This window comes from Mus pahari, chromosome 3, assembly GCF_900095145.1.
Source record: "Mus pahari chromosome 3, PAHARI_EIJ_v1.1, whole genome shotgun sequence".
Classification (NCBI taxonomy): Eukaryota; Metazoa; Chordata; class Mammalia; order Rodentia; family Muridae; genus Mus; species Mus pahari.
In genome coordinates this window covers 109,374,773-109,398,406 of record NC_034592.1, presented here as the reverse complement: position 1 = coordinate 109,398,406, position 23,634 = coordinate 109,374,773, and the positions used below count along the sequence as shown (strand labels likewise).

The following is a 23,634-nucleotide window of genomic DNA, read 5'->3' as shown; positions in this document are numbered from 1 at the left end:
GTGAACATGATTAAGCAACTATCTGTGGAGTATAATATATAACATATGCCAAGGAGTAGTATAGATAGACCACGTTAGATCTACTTATAGCTTTTTTGAGAACTCTCTATACTGATTTCCAAAGTGACTGCCCTAGTTTTCAGTTATTTTCTTTATCCTAGAATTTCTGCCTGGGGTTTTAATTTGCATTTATCTAATTAATAAGGATATTTATCATGTTTAAAGATATTTCTTAGTTCCTCTTACCCCCTTTTGAGAACTCTATGTTTGGAGGCACAGCCTATTTTTAACTGGGTCATTTGTTTTCTCGATTCTATTGTTTTGAGATCTTTGTATATTCTAAATATCAATCTTCTATCAAACTTATGGCTGGAAACAGTTCTCTTCCACTTTGTGTGTTTCCTTTACACTTCATTTAGTTTTTACTCTACAGTAAAGAAACTTCTTAATTATTTTATTACTTCTTTTAGTTTTTGAGATTATAGTATATTATATCATGTGCCCCTTCTCTTTTCTTCTTCTAAAGTGTCCCACATGTCTCTCCTTGTTCTCATTTAAACTCATGGTCTTTTTTGTTTTATTAATTATTGTTACATATATTATGTTGTGGGAAATATTAAAAAATATGGCACCATCTTGCGCTATTCTCAGCTACTCTCTGCTCTGGCGGTCTTGCTGTCTCTTGACCAGCCCCGGTTTGGGTTTTCCCAGCTCCAGTTCGCCAGTCTCAGAGCCTCTTGTTCCTTCTCAGCCATCTACCTGCCTGGCAAGTTGTCACAAATCCCCTTAACCCAGTAAATCAAAACTCTAGAAGCTTATAATTAATCAGACAGATTTAAATATCAATAAATTCTCAATTCACAAGATGCGCACACACAATAATCTCAGAGCCAATTGATAATGATACAAGCTGCCCACCTAGATTAGACAAGTTATCCCAATTATGCTATCCTTTTATGATATTCATAGCTACCTGTGGCTATTTAAAGCCACACAGAATCTGGATCGACTTCCTCTTCCTCCTTCTTCCTTCCTTCTCTCTCTCCTCTCCTTTCCTCCTTCTTCCCCACACTTTTCAGCTCCACCTTTTCTTCCACTGCCCAATCACCAGCTCTAGCCTTTATTTTACAAGTTAAGGTGGGGAGAAGGTTCACAAGAAGTCACCTGTGTTACTCATCTGCAACCCCTCCTGGGAAAGCGGAATTAGCATCAAAATACAAGCAAGCTGGTGCTACCCACAACATATATGTATTTATTCCTAAATGTAACTTGCTCAAGTCTATATAATATTACTTTTATATTTATCTTCAGGGGTGATCATTTGGTGTCGGATAATCAACTGCTGTGCTCTTCCCTGGGGAAGACTTTTCCACTCTAAGCATTCTTTAGTGCCTGGAGTTCTTTGTGTAGGTTGAGGAATCCCGAGCTTGTGCTCCATCCATGTTAGCATGCCTATTGTTGTCTTTGTTCAGCTCATGTTTAGTGTGACTATGCATGTAGCTTCTGGCAGTCTTAGGACACAATGTCAGTGCAAACGTCATGATCTCTGGCTCCTAGAATTTTTCCATCCCCTCTTCTTCCTTTTCCCTAAGCCTTAGGTAAGGAGGCTGTTGTGGAGACCTATCTATTAGAAATGGTCTCCACAACTATGTGTTTTGAGTGGCTGTGGATTTCTGTCATGATCTCTATCTTGTTTGCAAAAAGAAGATTTCTTGTGAATAAGTGAGGACTACACTTATTTGTGGGAATAAGGAATAACATTTGGAATGTAGTCAAGGATTATGCTGGTATAAGAAAGCAGAAGATGTAGATTCTGTTCCAAGATCCATGGCTACTAGCCCTGGGTAGATGGCTAGGTTTCCAGTACCAGGCATGATACCACCAATGTATGTGCGCCACCACTGAACCCTCAGGGTTATTTTGCTGTCCTGGTTGTTATTGTCATTCATAGGCATCACAGCTGAGTAAGTCTATTGGCTACCTCTCTCTTGTAGAAGCTTTTGTGGTGCCTTCTGGAACCATGAAAACTACTGCTCAGAGAGACGGCTTTCAGATCATTTATAGTTCTGGGGCCTCCCTCTGGGTCATGCCTCTGATGTGCATGCTGTCTTCAGCAATAGGGACTTTTCTTCCTCTTCTGGAGGAGAACCAAGGGCAATAGCAACAGGCTGTGTGTTTTACAAATCTCTTGGACAGCCCTGGCCAACAACTCAAAAGAGGGCTTCTTATGCCTGATGTTGGAGTTTCAGTAAATGGTATTTGGCTCTTGCGGGGAGCATTTTCGTTTGAACTTTAAATGGATTTTTATACACAGATGTATGTGTATTGTAGGGTTTTATTAAGTAGATAATTAATAGTATGATTCCTTATGGCATTTTTAGACATCCCCCAAATCATGCAAAACATATGCTGTTATGTATATAAACCTAGAAAAATGCTAAATGAAACAAACCAGACCCAGAAAGACCCCATTGCTACACTTTCAGTTCACACAAGGAATCTAAAACAGTGGGACTCAGTAGCACAGAGTACCCTAATGGTTTCCAGAGGCTGGTAAGAAGAGAAGAAATGGATTGAAAAATACAAAGTTTCTATTATATGATATAAATATACTCTGGAGATCTAATGGTAACTCTAGTTAATATATGTTTTAGAATTGCCAAGACAATATCTATTAGATTTCTTACCATAAAAACAAAACAAAACAAAAAAAACAAGGAAAATCTATGTGAAATAATATGGTCTTAACTTTATACTTGGCTGGTCATTTCATAGCATATACAGATATTAAAACAGCATGTTATTTATCATAAATATAAAAAATTTTGCTTATTACATGTCAGTAAGACTGGAAAATAGAAGTAAAAAATAACTACTGTATCTTCTTTTTTTAAAAGATTTATTTATTTATTATATGTAAGTACACTGTAGCTGTCTTCAGACACTCCAGAAGAGGGAGTCAGATCTTGTTAAGGATGGTTGTGAGCCACCATGTGGTTGCTGGGATTTGAACTCCAGAAGAGCAATCGGGTGCTCTTACCCACTGAGCCATCTCACCAGCTCACTACTGTATCTTCTATTTTTCTTTCCTCCAAGCCAAACACTGAGGAACTATCTTAAGTTGCAGTGGACTCATAATAAAATAATTGAATCGTGAATACTTATGATTCTAAATTTTGGTATTTTTTTTCTATAAAAGGTATTACTAGATCAATTGATGAAATTTCAATAGCATTTAATTTAGATAGGGAGATTACATTAAGACTAGTTTTCCTAATTTTTACAAAGCTGTTTTATAGGAGAATGCTTTCAGTTTTTCACAGATACTAAAGTATTGAAAGACACTGAGCCACCAAACAGTAACATACTCAAATGGTCCTCCAAGGCTTTTGATTATTTGAAATTTATTTTTTAAACATTTAATAAAAATAATGCTGTAGAATAAATATGAATTTTTAGATCATTAAACTCTTTGATTTGAATTTGTTGAAGATGATGTAAAATGTGTATTTCTGCAGGATTATTGGCCCAGGGATGTTCATTTTAGAGATAGTGATATATGGGAAGATACTCTGAAAAAACTAGAAGAGGCTCTTTCATATACTTCTATTTATTCTTATCTGTGCACCAATGTGCCTCGACTGTATGATATCGTCGACAGCTTGGAGTCAAAATTAAAGGAATACTCACGTCTTTTGCAACACCATGCCGCCATATTATTTGAAAGTGACAAAATGATTTCCAAGAAAAGTAAGATTTATTTCTTATGTGAATAAGGTAAATGGTCAGTGGTGTGTGTGTGTGTGTGTGTGTGTGTGTGTGTGTGTGTGTGTGTCTATCTGTCTGTCTATCTGTCCGTTTGTCTATGTATGCTTGTTCTATGTGTATTCTCATAAAGAATGAAATTCCAAAGTTTAAATATTTTAAAGCTAAATGTGGAAACCCTTGTCTTATTCCTGATTTTAATGGGAAGGAGTTTTTCTCCATTTAGCATTAGCTTTCTGCTTAGGACTGCCTTCATTGTGTCCCATAGATTTTGGCATGTTTTGTTTTCAACTCATTCATAGCTAAGATTCTTTTCCTTCATGACCCTTACCTTGTCTAATTACCATTCAGTAGTATTTTTTGAAGTTTTCTTGAGTTTGTGTACTTTCTTTAGTTTCTCTTGCTGTTGATATCTGGCTTAATTCCACTACAGGCAAATAAATATGGGATGTTATTTTAACATTCCTCTGTTTTGACTTGTTTTATGTTTTATCTTCTGATAAATCGTAGAGAGCTTGTGGGCTGCTGAGGAGAATGAGTTCTCCCTAGTGTTTGGTTGAGTTGGTCTGTAGATGCCTGTGGGGTCCACATTATTAACCATGCCATTTAACCCCAATGTTTCTCTGTCTAGTTTTTCCTGGGGAGACTTTCCATAGATGTTTGAAAGTGCCTTACTGAGTTTTTCACTTGCAGCATCACTTCAATTTGAGTTTTCAGCAGCAGCAGCATCCTTTTTATTGAATTCTGTATTCTTGTCTTAGAATGATTTCTGCATTTCATTCATCTCTTTGTTTTAAGTACTAACTCTAACTAGCTGAACTATTTGAAAAAATGGGACTTGTTTGTTAGATTTGGGTTAAGGTAAACATTAAACACAGAAGTATCACAGATATGTAAGGTAGAGTGTGATATTTTGGAAAAACAAGAGGAAACATGATAATAGTTTCATTACTTTTTAAGGGTTGCTACTCATGAAGGGTGTGTGGCTTGTCAACATTTCTAGTTCATTTTCAGTAAATAGTTTTGTATATAATACAAATTTAATACAGAATGTCCTTAGTTTTTTCATTGTTGGAAATTCCTTTTTCTTAAAGGGTCATATACAAACCTGGAACGCTACAAGGCATTTGTAAAAGAACACTACAGGCCAAAGAAAATAGTGGTATGAGCTTTATGTTTTTACCATCCCTCAAAAATGTATTTTCATTAAAAAATGTAAATGCTATAGTTTATAGATAAGAATTGATAATCTTTTATGAGTAACATTTCTGTCTTGAAAATCTAGAAATATATTTTTTGACACTCAGTGTTGGAGCATTGATACTGTCATATCATCATAAATCATTTGAGATTTTTTTTAAATGTATCTCTATGTTCCTTCTTTGGGTTATTTAATGAATAAAATATGTGAACCAATGCTTTATTAATTATTTTGAAATATAAATATTTTATTGGGTTTATTTATCAGGATTTTGATGTAAAAATCCCTTAATTTATAATTTTAAACAGTTTGTTTTGAATTTTTCCAGCTTTCAGATCAAATGGAGACAGAGAAGAATATACAGGTATTTCAATTTTCTATATTGCTGGATTATATGTCAGGTATACTATGTAGAGCCAAGAGAATGATTATAATGCTATGGATGTAGATATAACTATAAATCTGTGCTCTAAGAAAGAGAGTTGGGAACAGGCTTAGAAATCTTTCTGTACGGTCCTCTTCTTGTTTCTTTATGCATGAACAATCTAAAATACTTGATCTTTTGATTATATGCCAAAATAGGTTCTGAAATATAATTACATTTTGTTTAAAAAATTGACTCATGAATATGCAAAGGCATTTAATTTCTCAGAAAGAAAATATATTAAAATAGTTTTTCCTAGGAGAAATATATGATTTTTAATGTAATAATATAAAATAGCATAATTACATTGATTAAGTAATAGTTAAATATTTATTTGTCTTCTAAAGTATATGAAACCACTATCACTATGCTAAGAACAGAGCAGAATTAATTTTTGTTAAACAACATTTTCATTTTTTTTCCCTAGGGTTGCACCTTTTTATTCAAACAAAATGAAGTGACACAATTACCCAGACATTTGGATGCTAAACAAATTTATCTTTATGTTTTAAGAACATATAACTTTGAGGTATATAAATATTATTTATTTTGATCCTATAGTAAAGCTTGAGAATATGATTTTAATGAATCAGACCTTTAGTTAAAACTATAAGAAGTTAGATGTTAAACAAAACTTGATTCTTTGAACATTAAATTTGGAAGGAAACATTAGTGATGTCGAACCCTGTTTCCCAGAAGAAAATGTGTTGGTGTCTTAAGTCACTTTTCTATTTCTGTAACAAAACACTATAATCAAGCCAAGTTATATAAGTGTTTAATTGGGCTTATGGTTTCAGAAGGTTAGAATCCATAATGACAGAGCAAAGGCATGGCAGCAGGAAAAGTTGAGAGCTCACGTCTTGATTTCCAAGCAGAAGGCAGAGAAAGCTAACTGGGAATGGTACCCAACTTTTAAACCCAAAACCCACTCCCAGTGACACACTTCTCCAATAAAGCCACACCTCTGAATCCTTCACAAACAGTTCCACTAGCTGGGGATCATGTTTCAAACATAGGGGCCTATGGGGACCATTTTCATTCAAACCACCACAATTGGTGTGTTGGTATCTCTAGGGTCTTGATGCTAGTGTCTATTGGCTGGGATGTGACTACAAAAGATTTTTCTTCTCTTTTTGCATTCTTATTAACTCAGGCACCTTAGCATGCTATTTTCACTCTGAAATAACTTGTGAACACTCTAACACATGTGACTGTGTATTCTTTAAAAGCCTAAAGAATGTCCTGGCATACCTTTGTGTTATGTCCTGTAGTATAACTGAATATAAAACAGAAAGTAAAGGAGTGTGACTAGTTCAGTGACCAGTGATTATCAGGGATGGGATGAACTTAGGGAGTAGCTATTGGTAAAACTGATCATTATTGCCCTTTTGTCTACATTTCTATTTTCATGTTTATAATACTATATATGTTTTTTGTAATAAAAAAGTGCAGAGTATAAATTGAAACTATTACCAGTAAAATATGGTTAGTTCCCAGTGGAAAAGAAATATTCCCTTAGAAATAATGATAAATAATTTTCTTATTAAAAAGTTTTAAGATTTCCTTTTGTGGACTTGCTTTTGAGGAACAGCAACAACAAAAAAACAGTATTTATAGATTTCCCCAATAGAAATGTTGAATTATATTAAATCTAGTATTTAAAAATTCTTGTAAGAATTGGTAAATAGGTTTGGATGACATTTAAAAGTTTCTGCATAGCAAAAGACACAATTAGTAAAATCAAGAGATAGTGTACAAGGATAGTAAAAAATCTTTGCCAGTTAAACATCTGAAACAAATTAATATCTAAGATCTATAATTAGCTCCAAAAATTAAACATAAAATCTTCAAGTCATTCAATCAATAAAGAAACAAATGAATTAAATATATAGATCTCAAGAGAAGTATATACAGTCAATACATATTTGAGAAAATATACAGTATTCTTAGTCACCAGGAAAATGCAAATTAAAATTACTTTCATATTCCATTGCCTTTCAGTCAGAATGGTTATAAAATAAAGCAAATGACACCAGCATATACAGTCAAGGATGAGAAAAGTAAGAACTCTTACATGCTCTTGATGAGAATGTAGGCTAGAGTAGACACTGTGAAAATCAGTATGGATGTTCTTCAAAAATAGGAAAATAAAACTTTCATATAATCTAGCTATGCCACTGCTGGCTATGTACAGAAAGGATGTAATTACATTACCACCCATGCATGTTTATTACTGCACTATCCAAAATATCCAAGATTTAACCAGCCTAGATGCCTATCAACAGATAAATTAATAAATAAAATGTTATAGATGCACATATAGCACACACTATGGGATTTTATTCAATAATAAAGAAAAACTGAATTTAAGTTATTTGTGTGAAAATGGATTGAATTGGAGGTCATCATGTTAAGCTAAGCAAATAAAACCAAAATCAGGAAAAAGTCAAGTCAGGTTTTCATTCATATTTGTTTCTCATATGTTATGTGTGCACATGTATGTGGAGTGTGTGTGTGTGTGTGTGTGTGTGTGTGTGTGTGTGTGTGTGAAGATAGGGTGACTAAGTTGAGAGGCACTCTAAATGGAAGAGAAGGGGGTAACAAGTGAGGGTATTGAGATATTCAGATAAAATATTACTTATTTTCTCTCATATGCAGAATATAGATATATTTGGAAAAAGAAAGGGAACAATGGGATGGGAAAGAATGGATAGAGGGGAAACTGTATATGGGTGAATATGTGCAAGACATGTCTATAAGGAAACATCAATGAAACCTAGCATTTTGTACATAATATAAGAAATTAATTTTAAAACCCTTGTGGATAAGAGCATAAAATGATCTATTGAATCTACTTAACTAAGTAAAAATTTATAGTTTCTATTATTTACTATATTTCTAGTAAATATGCTTAACTTTAGGTACCAGCTTTGGTGAATTGTCTGCTTAGGGAAATGCTTAGATAAATTCATGAGAAGATTTACTGAGTTAAAATTCCATGACTAAGTGGCTATTTATCGTAAGTTAAAATGTGAGAACTATAGTGTGTTACCTACATTGCTGATGCGCTTGCTTTAGTCTACATCATCCTTGCATTACGTACTAGTAGTCTGTGTGCAAAGAAAATGTGCTTGCTTTGACTGATAACTTAAATTTTTCATTCAATTTATTTTAATAGACTTATATACAAGTATAAAACTAATATTTAATCATTAAAATAGTTTTATTTGGAATAAAATTACAACATGTATATTATGATTCTATTTTATGTAAACATGTATTTATTAATCTATAAATACTATTGTAGTATTTCTGATGAAAATTTAATGTTCAAATTAAGAAATGATATCAGTACAAAATATGTTCAATTTTTTTCAAATTTGAGCACTAAAGATGTAAAATATTTAATTAAAACTTTATCAGTAGTAACATATTTTAATTTGTCATCCATAGGAAAAGGTATTTAAAGTCTGGAAAACCCATGTTCTCTCAGACTGCTCCATTGCTCTTTTGCATGACTCCTTTTGGTGGTGGTTTCTGTATAAATTCAAGGTAAATGGTGTTTTAAAACTATGTAAAACATTAATTTGTAACACAATTATTTTTTCAGTACAGGTGATGTAAATACAGTTTTTTTTTACACAGATGATTTTTTTTAGCATTTCTCATAGACTAAAAATCCTATTTAATCTTTCTTCTTTCACAGTAGTTAAGATTCTAATAAAGATTTCAAAGGACTTGGTTCTTCACCAATCACAAAAGATAAGGGAGATACAATACCACAGTAACTAATAAAGTTGTAGCTTTATAAGGTATTATATGTTGGTAACTTGAACATAACATCTACTACAAATCAGTAACATTAAGGATTTAGAAGAGAACCTGGTGGTCAGATAGTCAGAGAGCCTTTATCTGATTAAGAAAGGTGATGATCTGAATCTAGGTGGGGAAAGTAAAATTCTTGTAGTAGCACTGCCTGATCAGCAAAATGTCATAAAGAGTACATACCCTAAAACTTGGTTCTCCAAAACGCTGCAAAAAAAAAACTAGAAGGTAGTCCACGCTGTGACCCTCAAGTCACTGTCATCTGAGGAAAGTGTACATGACAGTACAAGCCCTTCAGTGGTAACACCACCCCACTTCCAGGACCAAAGTTCACATAAGAGGACTGTACACAGTATCCTGCTCATCACCCTCCACAGGCTGCACTGTCATCCCTATCTAACCCCACCCTAGCAACCCAAATCACAGCTAAGTACCATATGCACAGCACGTGTTACACAAAAAGTTCCTACCAAGCTGCAGCTTTCCCTAACTAAGCCTGGAGCACTTCTGATACCTCAGCTACACATCCCCAGGTGTCCCAAGACTGAGCCTCAGGCAGCACCTATCAAGTCCAAAGATGAGCCAGGTCTAGCTAAAAACAAATAGAAATTCTAATGCCTACTCAACAAAGATGTGTCAGATAATCAAACCACACAGCCAATAACACTACTCCATATATGCAATCCCAACACACAAAAAATATGAAAAACCAAAACAATGTGTCTCTTCAAAAAAAAAAAATGATACCTCACAGTAATGTTCCCCAGGGAAACAACCTAGATGACACACAAGATCAGGAACTGAAAATAGCAATCTTAGATATGTTCAAGGAACTCAAAGAGGGATATGAGTAAGTGCCAAAATGACCTAAAAAACACAAGCAAACAATTGAGTCAAATAATTAAGTCAAAACAAGATATGAAAATACAACACAATAAAAAGATAGAAATCCTGAAGAAAGCCAAAATGAAATTTGAGATGGACAATTCATTGAATTTAATAAGCTCAGGGGAACACTTCACCAAAAGTATAAATTGAGTGGAAAAGAAAATATCAGGGCTTGAAGACAAGGTAGAAGAATTAGATCACTCAATTAAAAGAAAATGAAAAAATCTTTCAAAGGCCCTATGAAAGGGGTACTCAGGTACTCTGAAATATAAAAGGACCAAGATTGTGGACTATAGATAGAGAAGAAGGAAAAGAAATCCAGGTCAAAGGCACAGCAAGTATGTCCAACAAAATCATAGAAGAAAATTAATCCATTCCTCAAGATGGAAATCATGTGTGCTACCATTAATTAGACCAAGTACCCATGCCTGGATCTGTCATAGACCCTAGAAGAGAACTGTGCTGTGGATAGCCTTGGGGCTAATTATATTTGATGTTAATTCCGTTCTCCTGTGAGGGGGTTGTGAAATTTCAGAGGGAAGGTTAAAGAGTCTTGTCAAGGCCGTTGCTATTTTGATTGTGAAGATTCTGTGGTTTTGGTTAGCTGGGGATGAAGAATCAGCTGTAATTAACAAGATACCAGAACTATTAAGGTGAAAACTGCATTAATGGGACTATTGATGCTGGTTAGCTGGAGCTAAGAAATTAGTGGTGACTAAGAAGAGACCAGCATCATTGAGGTGACATCTTCTGGGAAGTGTTTTCTGAGAGCACAGAGGCTGTGTTCCAGAGATAGCCAAGGTTGTACCTCATGCTGCAACAGGACTTAGTAAGAGTCACCCAGGTGGTACTGGTTTTGAAGGCATGAAGGGGTCCTGAAGAGCATCTGCGGTTCAGCACTTTGAGAGGCCACAGAAGGCCATTGGTGAAGGTGCTGCCTCAGTTGCAATTGATGGCCCAGGATTGAACGGGTCATGCAAAGGAGTTGAGACTTGGCACTATGAAGAGAGTCTAGGAGAGGCTATTGGTGGAGCCTAATTACAGCAGAAGACAGCAATGTTTTGGAGTTGCCAGTACCATGAGATGATCACCAAGAACAGCAGCAACAGTGGAGTACAGATAGCTGGAGCCTAGAAGACAGGCTGTGTGCTACAAAGGGCAGAGCTGAAGAAGTGACCCAAGCCCTTGGAGGAGCCTAGAAGATTGTGAGTGGATCCCAGACATTGGACAGTTGGAGTTTGATTTTGCTTTTGATTGTGACTGTGCCCTGATATTTTTCCCTTTTGAAGGAAGAAAGTATTTTAGTGAAGCCCACAGTTAAGACACTTTTAGTTGTAAAAAGACTTTGGATTTTAAAAGAGACTGGCTATTTTAAGGGGATTGAAATTTTAATATGTAAGAACTTGCAAAGACTGTGGGACTTTTAATGTTATTTAGAACTTGGGGATGAATAATAAAGTAAGGGTTGAGGTTTAACAGTGATGTGTTTGTGTGTCAAGTTGACAAGAGGTCAATTGTTCTGGTTGGTTTTGTGTGTCAACTTGGCACAAGCTGGAGTTATCACAGAGAAAGGAGCTTCAGTTGAGGAAATGCCTCCATGAGATATAGCTGTAAGGCATTTTCTCAATTAGTGATCATGGGTGGGAGGGCCCATCGTGGGTGGTGCCATCCCTGGGCTGGTAGTTTTGGGTTCTATAAGAAAGCAAGCTGAGCAAGCCAGTAAGAAACATCCCTTCATGGCCTCTGCATCAGCTTCTGCTTCCTGACCTGAGTTCCAGTCCTGACTTCCTTTGGTGATCAACAGCAATGTGAGAAGTGTAAGCTGAATAAACTCTTTCCTCCTCAATTTGCTTCTTGATCAAGATGTTTGTGCAGGAATAGAAACCCTGACAACACAGAAAGGATTAGGAGGTGTGACCTTGTTGGAAGAGGTATGTCACTGGGTTGTGTTTTTGGATTTTGAAATTGGTGCCATTCCCGTGTTGTCACTTCCTTATGGGTGAGTTTCAGTATATGAACTCTTGGCTACTACCTGCTGCCGTGCTCTCCATTATGATCATGAACTCTAACCCTCTCAAACAGTGAACCCCAAATTAAGCAGTTTCTTTTATAAGTTGCTTAGGTTGGGGAGTCTTATCACAGCAATAGAAAAGTGGTGACTAATGCAGAGACTGGCAATTGGTCATATACAGAGAATAAGACTTTGGAACACTCAGTTCTCAGTGGGGCATCTGTAGTATACTCCTCCCCCTCAAGGCTCAGTGATACCACACAAGAACTTGTGAAAAGATTGCTAGAGTCAAAGGCAGTCAATGACTGCCATGAAATAGTGTTTTCTAGACATGACAGATGCACTGCACATTGTGAACTCAGAGAAGTGGAACTGTGTACAAAATCAAGCTAGCCACAAATGGTTCACTGCACTCATTGTAGGGTTTAGATTCTGTGTATGTATAAATCTCTATTTGTTTTGTTTTCTATTACCACAAAAGTTAGCAATTTTGCTCTTTTTTTTTTTACTTTATATTGTTGTTTTTATAGCTTGTGTTGTGAGTTTGAACTCCCTAACTCATCTTCCTATACATTGAATTTAGATTCTGATTATTGTCTTTACTTCATAGAGCAAGAAGCTAGGCTGCTACATTGGAATTTTATTATATTGCTGATATTAAATCATTTTAATTATGCTCTTGTTACTGATAAGCAGAGTTTACATTATTATGGATAGTAACTGAGTTGTTGATTGTTTCCAGCATGGTAGCTACTATCTTCACTCATTCTACAGATGTCCGAATGCTTTCTGTGTTCTAGATACTATGCTAAGGCTTTGAAATACAGAATGATGTAAAATGTGGTCTTGGCCCTAGTGTAATTTTACTACTCTTTTCTAGATATGACAGATATATATGACTGTCATCTAGGAAATTAGGCCATAATCCTGTCCAATGTATTGCAACTAATAAATGACAGAACTGCCATTATGACTCGACTCTGTGATGCTGAAACAAATGGCCCCTTGAGTTAACTAGCTGAGCTACCCTTTAAGAACAGACTATATTCTCGTATATTATATACAGACTATATTACATGTAATAATATTGTATATATAACTTTCTAATATAAATTGTAATTGGCACTAATTTCATACATATGTCTTCTTTAAGCCTGACAAAAGAGATCAAGATTTCTTGTTTGATAGAATTGCAGAAAGTTATGTCATACTTTTCATAAAAATACCTCTAAGGAGAAAGGATGCATTCTTTAAGGTAAATGTAAAAACTTAACAGATACAATAATTATCTTTGTAGTGTATAAAATATATTTTGTTTAAATATATGAGCATATTTTGGTTACCTTTCAACAAGAATTTGTCTGATATAAATAATAGAAATTTTTTTTAAGTTTTACTCCCATGACTAGTACCCTAAATACTGTGTTCTCTGGTCTTAGAACCACAGTAATTCTACAGTTACTCTGTTAGGAAACTGGTGACTTCTTTGTATATTCTTGGTTTTGTTCTATTTACCTATAAAAATATCATTTTTATTTTACTCTTATAATCTTTTAGTCGATCTAAGCAAAAACAACTAGGTTATATTATACATAATGAATAAGCTATGAACTAAACATTTATTTTATTTTATGTTATATTAATAAGTAAAGTTCATCAAAATAATGATTTGGTAAACATTTTAAATATTAATACATAGTATTTCAAAATGCAAGTGATATTCAAGTATACTTATGCTAAGTATCTTAGCAATCTGTAAATCAGAAGTGTATAAGTATTTTGGAGTTTATAAATGTTTTCACATTGTTGGATAGATCTCAAAATATTGTTAATGAAAGTACAAATAACTCTAAATTTAAGGATTTTTCAAATATTTACATTCAATCTTGGTTTATCTTACATGTCCATAAAGTATGGTAGGGAAAAACTATAGTGGACTGGGAACTGAATTTGAAAGACTTGGTCTACTACTGGTATTACCATCCATCCCATTGGCTGATATCCTAGTATCCATAAAATGTAGAAAAGACCAACATTCATCCTTTGCTTCCTGACTGTGGGTACATGTGACCAGTTCCCTCAAGTTCCTGATGCTACGTGTTTCCTTCAAGTTGCTTTTGTCAGAGTATTTTATCATAGCAGCAGGGAAAGAAACTAAAGCCATCTTTTTGTAATTGTTAGGAGGAAGCATAATTTTACACACACACACACACACACACACACACACATATACACACAAAGGACTTGACAAGTCTTTTATTCTACCTGTTTAACATTTTAATTTTAACTATTAATAAAATCTATTCTCCACTGATAATATGTGATCATTGAGTAATGAAGATATTCATGACTCACTGCATAAGATTAGATACACCAATATGTTACAGAATTCTTTGTCTCACACATCCACCTCCCTGCCACCACCCAAGTCAAGGATGCCCTAAAAGGAATATGTCCCAGCAAACTTGAGCAGTTTTGATTAAAATTAGCATATTAGTTTCCTACAAACTAGTATGTATTATAATAAACTTAGTTATTGAAAGCAATAGAAACTCATTTTCTTGGTTACAGAGACCAGCAATTCAAGATGAATAGAATATGAGTCTAAAATGAAGGTATCAGCAATGCTGTTTTCTTTAGAAACCCCAGGGAGTTGATCCTCGATTTCTTTTTGTTTCTAGCGTCAGGACATGACCATACTCTCTGATCTACAGATCTATCACTGCGTGCTTACTTCTACTGTCACTCTGCCTTCTCCTCATCTGGAGTCAGTCTGCTCATCTTCCCTCAGAATAATACTAGTAATTACAGTTAGAATCCACTAGTTAATCTAAAAAGCTCTAATCTGCCCAGTAGCATCTTCAGCTCTGTACTAACTGACATTTACAGGTCTGGGAAATAGAACATGTGTATCTTTTGGTTCAATAGTTGGTGCATGACAGTTATCACTAAGGACTTCTAGATTTCTAAAACTTTATAATCAAATGGAGTCTTAGTTTATGATTATCAATAGTTACCTGAATTCAGTGTACCACAATACACTGTGGTCTTTAATATAAAAGTATGGTCTCTCTTGATGTTTACCTCTCAAGGAAAAACGTAATAGCTGGAGTATCTGAAAGTTAGCCTGTCAAGTAGGAGCACAGCTTGAGAGGGGCTGGTCAATGGATCACCTGAAATAGGAGGTAGAGGGAACAGTGCAGCTTGACATGAAAACAGTAGGAGTCTCTTTGGATAGGCCAACTTGGTAGTACCCCAGCTGCAGGAAAAAGACACAATAGCTAAGAACACTCCATGCTAGATAGGTCAGATCAAATCTGACTTCCATCCCAGAGAAGCATGTGTGGGTTGGTGCTATCCCTCCTAAGGAACTTTTCAACTTGAGGGGTATCTAAGCCTTTATAATATTCTCACATTTTAAAAAAACATGTATTATTATTACTGCCTGTTTGTACGTGTGTGTAAGAGTGTGGGTGCACATACCTCATGCAGAAGTGAGAGGCTATCTTTCAGAAATCAACTCTCTGTCCCACCATAGCTTCCAAGGGTCAAATTCAGGTTTTCAGGATTTTACCCACTAACCTATCTCACTAATTAATTATTCTTGCATATTGTACATATTCCTATAGCAGACTTAATTCTGGGTAAAATGGGCTTCCAAGCAAAGCATAGGCCTTCCCCAGCGGAGGCACTAGGTAGGGAATAATAGAGGAAACATATCCTATGCTTGCTAGGATCAGGTGGAACTGCTGGGCTCACCATAGCCTGTTCTTCTTCTGAACATGGTTCCTACCATGTCCCTCTGACTTCTTCCATGTCCCTCTGACTTCTTCCATGTCCCTCTGACTTCTTCCATGTCCCTCTGACTTCTTCCATGTCCCTCTGACTTCTTCCATGTCCCTCTGACTTCTTCCATGTCTCTCTGACTTCTTCCAGAGCACAACAAGTAAGAGTGAGGCTGGGGCTGAGACTCGAGGAAGATGGAGGCCTTCATCTAACCATGAAAATGTCATAGTGCTGTGATTTTGTTCATATCTGATTATAGTTTTAATATTTAATATTGATTATAACATATAAACTTACATGAATGAGTAACAAATATTTCAAATATGCTTTTCATTATGCTCATGAGATTAAATGAAATCAATAGCTAGTGAAGACAGTTACTTATGACTGGAGTGCTCAAAGACCCCAAACCTACTAAATCTTCCTAAATCCACATAATTTCTAACTGTATTCTAAATATATCTTATACCCACAGATAAATGCAGCTATCATTGCTCATCAAATTAGTTTCTTTTTGAGCAAACAGACGATTACAGAGATAAACAGCTGATCAAAAACAGAAAATAAGTGACCATGTAGTATCTACCCCTAATTGATATATCCACACTGCAATCCCTGCACCTAAGTCACAGGAAAAGTCTGTAAAAGCCAGAAGAGGACCAGAATACCTGCTATGAGACAGTGTCCTCTAGACATGACAGAGACAGGGAAATGATGGGGTGTCCTAAATGTGACCTGCGTATTAAGAATACAAGTAGACATACCAGTGTGGACAGGGACATTCTTACAAGGCTTCACCCCTAGCAACAAATAATGACTGCTGAGATGGAGAACCAGTTTTCTTAAGGATGAGTCCCCTGATAGGTTATCCAATCCCGAGTGCTTAGTCTTGAACACAAGTACACATGAGCAGCACTAAACAGACTCAATAGGTGATATGTATATTTGAGAGGGTGTGAGAGGGGACACAGGAGGAAGTGAAGGAGAGGAAACAGGAGTGGGGATTATGAGATACATTACTCTGGTGATATTCTAGAAAAAATGTTGAAATTTACATTTTAAAAAAAAGAGTAACTAGTCAAGCTATGCCCAACTCACCTTACCCTTAGTCAGGAATGTCCACAAAGTGCTTCCAGATAGACTCAGTTTGTAACTGATTTTTTGCTCATGTTCCTTAATTAGAGTAAAAAAAAGCAATAAAATGGTTAAAGGAAAGCCATCAGAAAACAAGGAATACATATATGTCACAAAATCATTCTTTGATCTTGTTACATTTGTTATACATACATGTATATATCTATGTATCTCCACTAACATGGCTCCATTGGGCAGATGTATCCTGACTGTTTGACTCAAGCTGTCTACACAACCTTCCAGGAATCATTTCCAGAGTCCTGCAGCCTCTTCAATGATAACTTCAAAGAAGACCTAGGAAATACAATTTTTCTTTGGTTGTCAGGTATGTATATGCCATTTAAGTATGGATTATTTGACTATAAATTTTTTAGATTGAGTATTTGCTCCAACCAAAACATTGGTGACCTATAAAACATGTCATACCAATGTCTGTTTTTAAGTAATCATTAATTTATTCTTAAATTTTAATTGTCAAAATTGTTTAACATTATAAGCCAAATCATTTTTTGTTTTGTTTTGTTTGAGATGGGGGTCTCTCTACATAGCTCTGACAGTCCTATAGCTACTATGTAAACTAAGCTGGACTAGAACTCACAGAGATCTGCCTGTGGGATCAATAGTGTACACCACCATACCTGGCAAGCCAAATCGTTTTCAAGTGGTGGAATTATTATAGAAGACAGAATTTCCTTAAAACTGACATTTATGTGTGTGAGGAGACAGGGGAGAAATGATGTCAGCAAAATTGTAGGGAAGGAAATATTGCTATCATCTAACAACACAAAATAGCTCAGTTATGTAGTCATAAACAAAATAGTTCAAGAGTCACATTAGAACCTGCAGTAAAGCAGTAGAGAAAGGAAGAGGGCAGGAAGGGGAGGAGGAAGAGGAAAAGGGAAGCAGCAGCCTGAGAAGTCAGCACATATAAAACATACAGAATACTAAGAACCAATGAGAAGCCTTCAGAACCATTATGTGGCAGGTAGTACTATGGTCCACAGTGACCTGATTTGCAATGGGCTAGAGGAGTATTTGCTGCCAAGCACCTCAGTAGCAGCCATACATCCCTAGCAGCTCTCCTAGATGTTCCCTTAGTTCACCAACACGGACCTCCATAGCCTGTTGCACAACCTCACTAGTGACTTTTGCCATTGACATACATGTTGCTGTTGAGGACTTTCCAGAGAGACTTGTGTTAAGCTGCCATTTCTAAAGAGACACTATTGTACTGCCCTGAACACCACCTCTCCAAACCCATACATACCCTAGAAACTGGGATGCTGCTTCTGTGTTCTCATTATTACACCAGACCCCAGATATGTCAGCAGTGTGTTTTCACATACTTCAGACACGACAGACACAACTATACAGAGCTAACCACATTGGACCTTAGAACCGCTGTTACTCTACACATGCCTGAGTTAGCTGATGCTGTGGGTACCAGAGCTATTGCTAATAATAAATAGCAAATTCATCTGCAATCCAGACTTCAGAGAAGCAGTGAATCTATATAGCTATGTACACTAGAATCTAAATCTTAAGGCAAACTCCAGAGGCAGTGTTACACTGAGAACATCCATAACCTGGATCTTATGTATATAGTTCTTCCACATGTGAATTCTCCAGACCTTATCTCTGTGTACTCCACAAGTAACCCTGTTTCACACACTATGACCAAAGTTGAACCAGGGCTATTGTTCCCACACACCCTGGGATCTCAGTTTCCTAAACTGCTTCTATCCTGTGACATCTTGACCCAGAGCCATGGACCTATGGGGGTATACCTTGTAGTAGTACATGGCACTCTAGGGGTACCCTAACCATTGTATTGCTACAGTTGCAGGTTTTTCTATCACCGTGGTATGCTAGACCTGAGCAATAAGTCATGCAAGAACCTATTCCTGGACTGCTGCAGAGCCACTCCAGACTGCCCTACCAGTCAGTGTTGCACACAGCCTTTGAGAACCTGAGCAGACTTCATAATCAGTTTCCTAGCAATGAAGAGAATTGGTTAATAATGCAACAGTGCTTCCTGGTGTCCATTCACCAGTTAACCACCTCTCAGGAATGTTAGCTAACCAGAGAAGTCACAAGTTCTGAGTCCAAGGTCAACCAGTACCATGCTTCCCAAGAATCAAAGCCTTGCCTATAAACTATGTCACCCTCTCTCCAGACAAAACAGTTACAGTTCCCCCAGCTCTTCAGAGCCAGAGGAGTACCCTCAAAGTTTGCCGTTTAAAGGCACTCCACAGCCCCAGTGCGCAGTGTCATGACTGCTCTACTAGAAGAGGCCGCAATGAGGGGTGACAGATGTATAAGAAAGGAAGGAAACATGACACCACTGAGGGACCAGAGTGATTCTCTAGTAAGTGGCCCCTGAAAAACTAGTTATATATTGCCAGAGAAGGATGTCCAGATGGTGAGATTCAAGAGAGCACAAGGAGAGGACTTAGAACAGAGAGATGACTTTAACTCTTGAGAGTCAACAAACACAGGCACGATTTTTAAAAGAACCTAACAAATGCTAGCACCAAAAAAATTAAAATTAGAGAACTGTCAGATTATATAAAGCAGAAAAAAGAACTGTGTTTTTGAAGACAAGTCGTTTTAAATCATACAGAGCAAAAAAGATAAACCAATGAAATTAAAGCATGTGGGATTTATAGGATACATTTAATGAGCAAATTTTTACATGATCACAGTTCTAGCTTGAGAAATTGGATACAGGAGAAGAAAACATTCAATGGTATGGTTATAGAAAACATGCCAAGTCTTCTTACACTTGTATATGCATGAATCTCAAAGGGCCACTAACCACTGATCCAAGCCAATGAAGTTCAAGAGTGAAACAACGTATCAAATACAAGGAAATCCCCACTGGACTCCAGGAGCTTCTCAAAGGCTTGTATGTTAAGGATGGGGTGATAAATTTCAACCAAGGAGAGTTTACCTGGAAACACTGTCCTGCAGTAATGGAGAAATAGCCCTTTAAAGACAAGCAATACTGAGGTCCTTTGTCACCTTTAGATCAGGCTCGCAGTGAATGCTTTAAGGAATGTCACCTGCAGAGTTAAAAGCACAGTGCGTTCCTCACAAGAACCAAATCCTGGACAGTGAACAACTTCAGGAAGGACAGATTTATTTTAGTGCATGGTTTCACGGTGAAAGAATGCATGGTGGCTGGGGCTCTGGGCTTGGTGAAGAAGCTTGTGGCTAGTCATCACAGTGAGGAGACAGGCAGGGAAAGACACAGGCTTGTAAGTTCATCCATAGCCACTTACTTACACCAGCCAGGCCTCATCTTTTACAGGTTCTACCTCCTAAGATAGTGCCACCAGCTAGGGATGAAGTATTCAAAGACATCAGCCCGAAAGGAATAGCATATATTCACACCATGAAATTCTGTCCCTAGCTCCCACAGAATCATGGCTATCTCCCAATGCAATAATGCATCCGTTCAACCATAAAGGTTGCTTTAGTCATATACTTCCAGAATTCTTCCAAGTCCATATTCAAAATCTCTTAAGACTTTGAGCCCTTATAAATAAAACAACAGTTACATGCATTCAACATATATTGGCATAAATGTCCCCTTCCTCAAGGAAAGAATGATGGAATAGTGAGAATGATCATGCAAAAGCAATATCAAAGGTGCTCAGGGAAAATGCAGCACTTCTCTGCCTGCCATCTGTCCTCCAGTGATCTTGAGTAGCCCCACTCCTGTCTCATCTGTGGTGCATATGGCCCCTCTCTTGAGGTGGCTCCCTGCAGCTTTCCTAGGTAAACCTCTAATATTTCAGCATTGCTAGCCTCACAGTATCTCTGCCCGGCTTAGGCTTCACCTTCACAGATGTGTGGGATTGTCTCCTGGGCTCTCCTTGCAAGGAATCCAACCTGCCATACATTGCCTGACCTCAGTAGCTTTCTGGGGCTTGGCACAAGTTTCCATGACCCTTCCCTCCTTCTTGTATCTTGCATCCTATAGAGCCAGTCCCATGTAGATACTCGCTCCAAGTGCTACTGACAGTTATGTAGGCTGGCTGCCTTCTGCTATAACTACTGTGGTCTCTGCTTTTGTGGCTGGAAAAACACTCTCCTAGGTGGTCATTTTGAGCAGAAAACTGAGGTGCCATTCTCGTTTGTGCTCTCTCAAATAAGTTTCATTTTTACAAGCTAGAACCTTAGATGATCTCACCTGCCTGTCAAGGCACTTTCCCTCTTGTCCCAGGGCAAATAGCAGCACTCCTCATCTCCTTTCCTAAGAATAGAAAACAATGGTTTATTAACAAACAATGGGCAGAAGGCCTTTCCTGCTGACAGCTACTTTGGATATAAGTTGATTGCATTCTCCATTCAGAACACACAGAGTGTATTTTAAAGGAAAGAAGAAAAAGAGTAAAAGAAACAAATAATAAGACTCTAGCTTGTATTACCTTATGACACACCCACTTTAGCTTTGTGGACAGACTGCTGAAAGCAGAGGGATTGAGGATACTCTGTATTACTGCAAAAGGGAGTAGAGTTAAATATGCTTACATCAGATAAAGCAGAAGACAAAAGAGTTGGGTGTATCAACACGATAACCTAACTCAAAACATCTAAATACATAAATCAAGTATTAACAAATGTGAAAGGACAGACAGTAGATGGTGTCAGTCCTGCACTTCCAACACTGTGTATTACAGCCAGACAAAAGATTAACAGGGAAATGCCAGGCTTGCATTAGATCAGATGGGTTCAGGAGTTCTACTGTGCCTGCTCACAGTAGCTCATCACAGATGGGCCTGGTGACTATTTACCTTCCTTCCTAAAAGAAGATGATGGCTAGGGTCATGAGACACTTAGCTAAGTCCTCAGTCTGTTATATACAATTCTGCCCTAATTTCATGTGGCCTTGGGACCTGAGGGAGAAGCTAGAAGATATAGATAGGAAGTGATGAGGGGAGGAGTGCCCCACCTATGCAGCCAGGGAGAAGCCATCATCATTGTTGGGTGTAAAACTTCCCATGGGGCTGCTTTAAGGTCACCCACACTTCTGCTTATAACTGCTCACCCATCTCTCTATAAGCAAACCTAATACATTCTTTGGTCCACTAAGTGAACTTTGGTACAATCCTACCTTGGCTTGTTGACAGACCTTTTCAAAGGCCCTTAGACATGGAGTATGTATCATCAGGAAAAGAATGTTAGCAGCAAAGCATAGACAGAAAAATTTGCACCTTAGTTTGGGACATAGTTTCTCAGGTGTGAAATCTTAATTTATAAAAGAAAATCTTGGTAAACTGGATTTCATCATAATTAAAATTTTTTCTACTCAGAAAATACTCTAATAGAATGAAAAAATAAGCAATTCCTGGAAGAAATGTTAACAAAACTCAGGGTGTGTGTGGGGGAACTATCAAAAGAAAGCAAATACCTCCTGTTGAAATAATTGGCAAGCCAAATGAACAACTGTGCACATGCCTGCAGACCCGGCACCTGAGTGACCAAGTAGAAAGATCTCAATTTTAAGGTAGGACAGTTACATGCTGGGACACAGTTCAAAATAAGTAAAATAGATGAATTATTCTAACAAATGCATAATCAAATCATTTACATGAACCCAAGGAAACGGTCTCAAGTTATTAGCACAGCTGCTATAATAATTCAGGAAAATTAGTATAGCTCTCCTAGTGACTGAAAGAAGAATAAAACAAAAACCCGAACTGTGGAAAAGGTCTAACGCCGTAATGAACAGTGTGGAGTAATGACTGTACAGAACACTGAAAATGAAAGGTGACGATTACTTTCAAATACAGAAAACATTTATAACATCTCTCCATATAGTAAGGCAAAAAATCAAATGTTCCTACTCACAAGGTCTATAAACTAAGCTGAGCATGTTGAGTCTTTGGATAGACGGCAATAAATTAAGACATATGACCAAACTAAAATGCCTTTGTGCATATAGAAAATAAGAAATATGTACCCAACTTCACAATAGCTGAAGCAGCACATCAGTCGTGATGAACCCCACTGGATGAATGGATAACGAAAATGTCATGTGTGTATATAAGGAGTCTTCTACAAAGCCCTTCTTTTAAAAATGAAGTGCTGCCATTTGCAGCAGCATGGAGGGAACTTGAAGTCAATAGGCTATTGAAACAAGCCAGACAAACAAATACTGTATGTTCTCATCCATTTACAATGTCTTTGGAGCAACACAATAGAATGATGGTCACAAAAGTCTGGTAAGAGCAGAGGAGGGACTGAATCAGGAGCATCAAAACCATCAAAACCAGAATGGAGAAGTCATATCTAATGCCTGCTAGACTCAATAGAGAAACTACTGGTTAAAACAGCATTATAATCTATTTCAAAATTACTAGAAAAATATGAAATTCTCAACATATAAAATTAACAGTTGATGAGAGAGAAATGTTTTAACCATGATTTATTATATATTGTATACATGTGTTGAGTTATGATAATGTATCCCATAAATATTTCCAAATTCAAAAACAAAAGAAATCTATTCTTAAATAATATACTGCTCAAGAAAAAAATAAAGGAACTTAGAAAATAACTGACCAGAGTTAAAAACAAAACTAAATATTA

At 36.7% G+C, this 23,634-nt stretch overlaps 1 protein-coding gene across 1 annotated transcript in view; it reads left to right on the top strand.

The window, feature by feature from the left end:
* Fam227b (family with sequence similarity 227 member B) overlaps window positions 1-23,634 on the top strand; it is a 150,621-nt gene that overhangs the window by 13,656 nt on the left and 113,331 nt on the right. Inside the window, exons 4-10 of the mRNA XM_021192197.1 lie at window positions 3,519-3,750; window positions 4,860-4,927; window positions 5,295-5,330; window positions 5,818-5,919; window positions 8,844-8,942; window positions 13,268-13,369; window positions 17,233-17,359. Of these exons, the coding sequence (XP_021047856.1) occupies window positions 3,519-3,750; window positions 4,860-4,927; window positions 5,295-5,330; window positions 5,818-5,919; window positions 8,844-8,942; window positions 13,268-13,369; window positions 17,233-17,359 (766 nt within the window). The remainder of the gene's footprint in view (window positions 1-3,518; window positions 3,751-4,859; window positions 4,928-5,294; window positions 5,331-5,817; window positions 5,920-8,843; window positions 8,943-13,267; window positions 13,370-17,232; window positions 17,360-23,634) is intronic.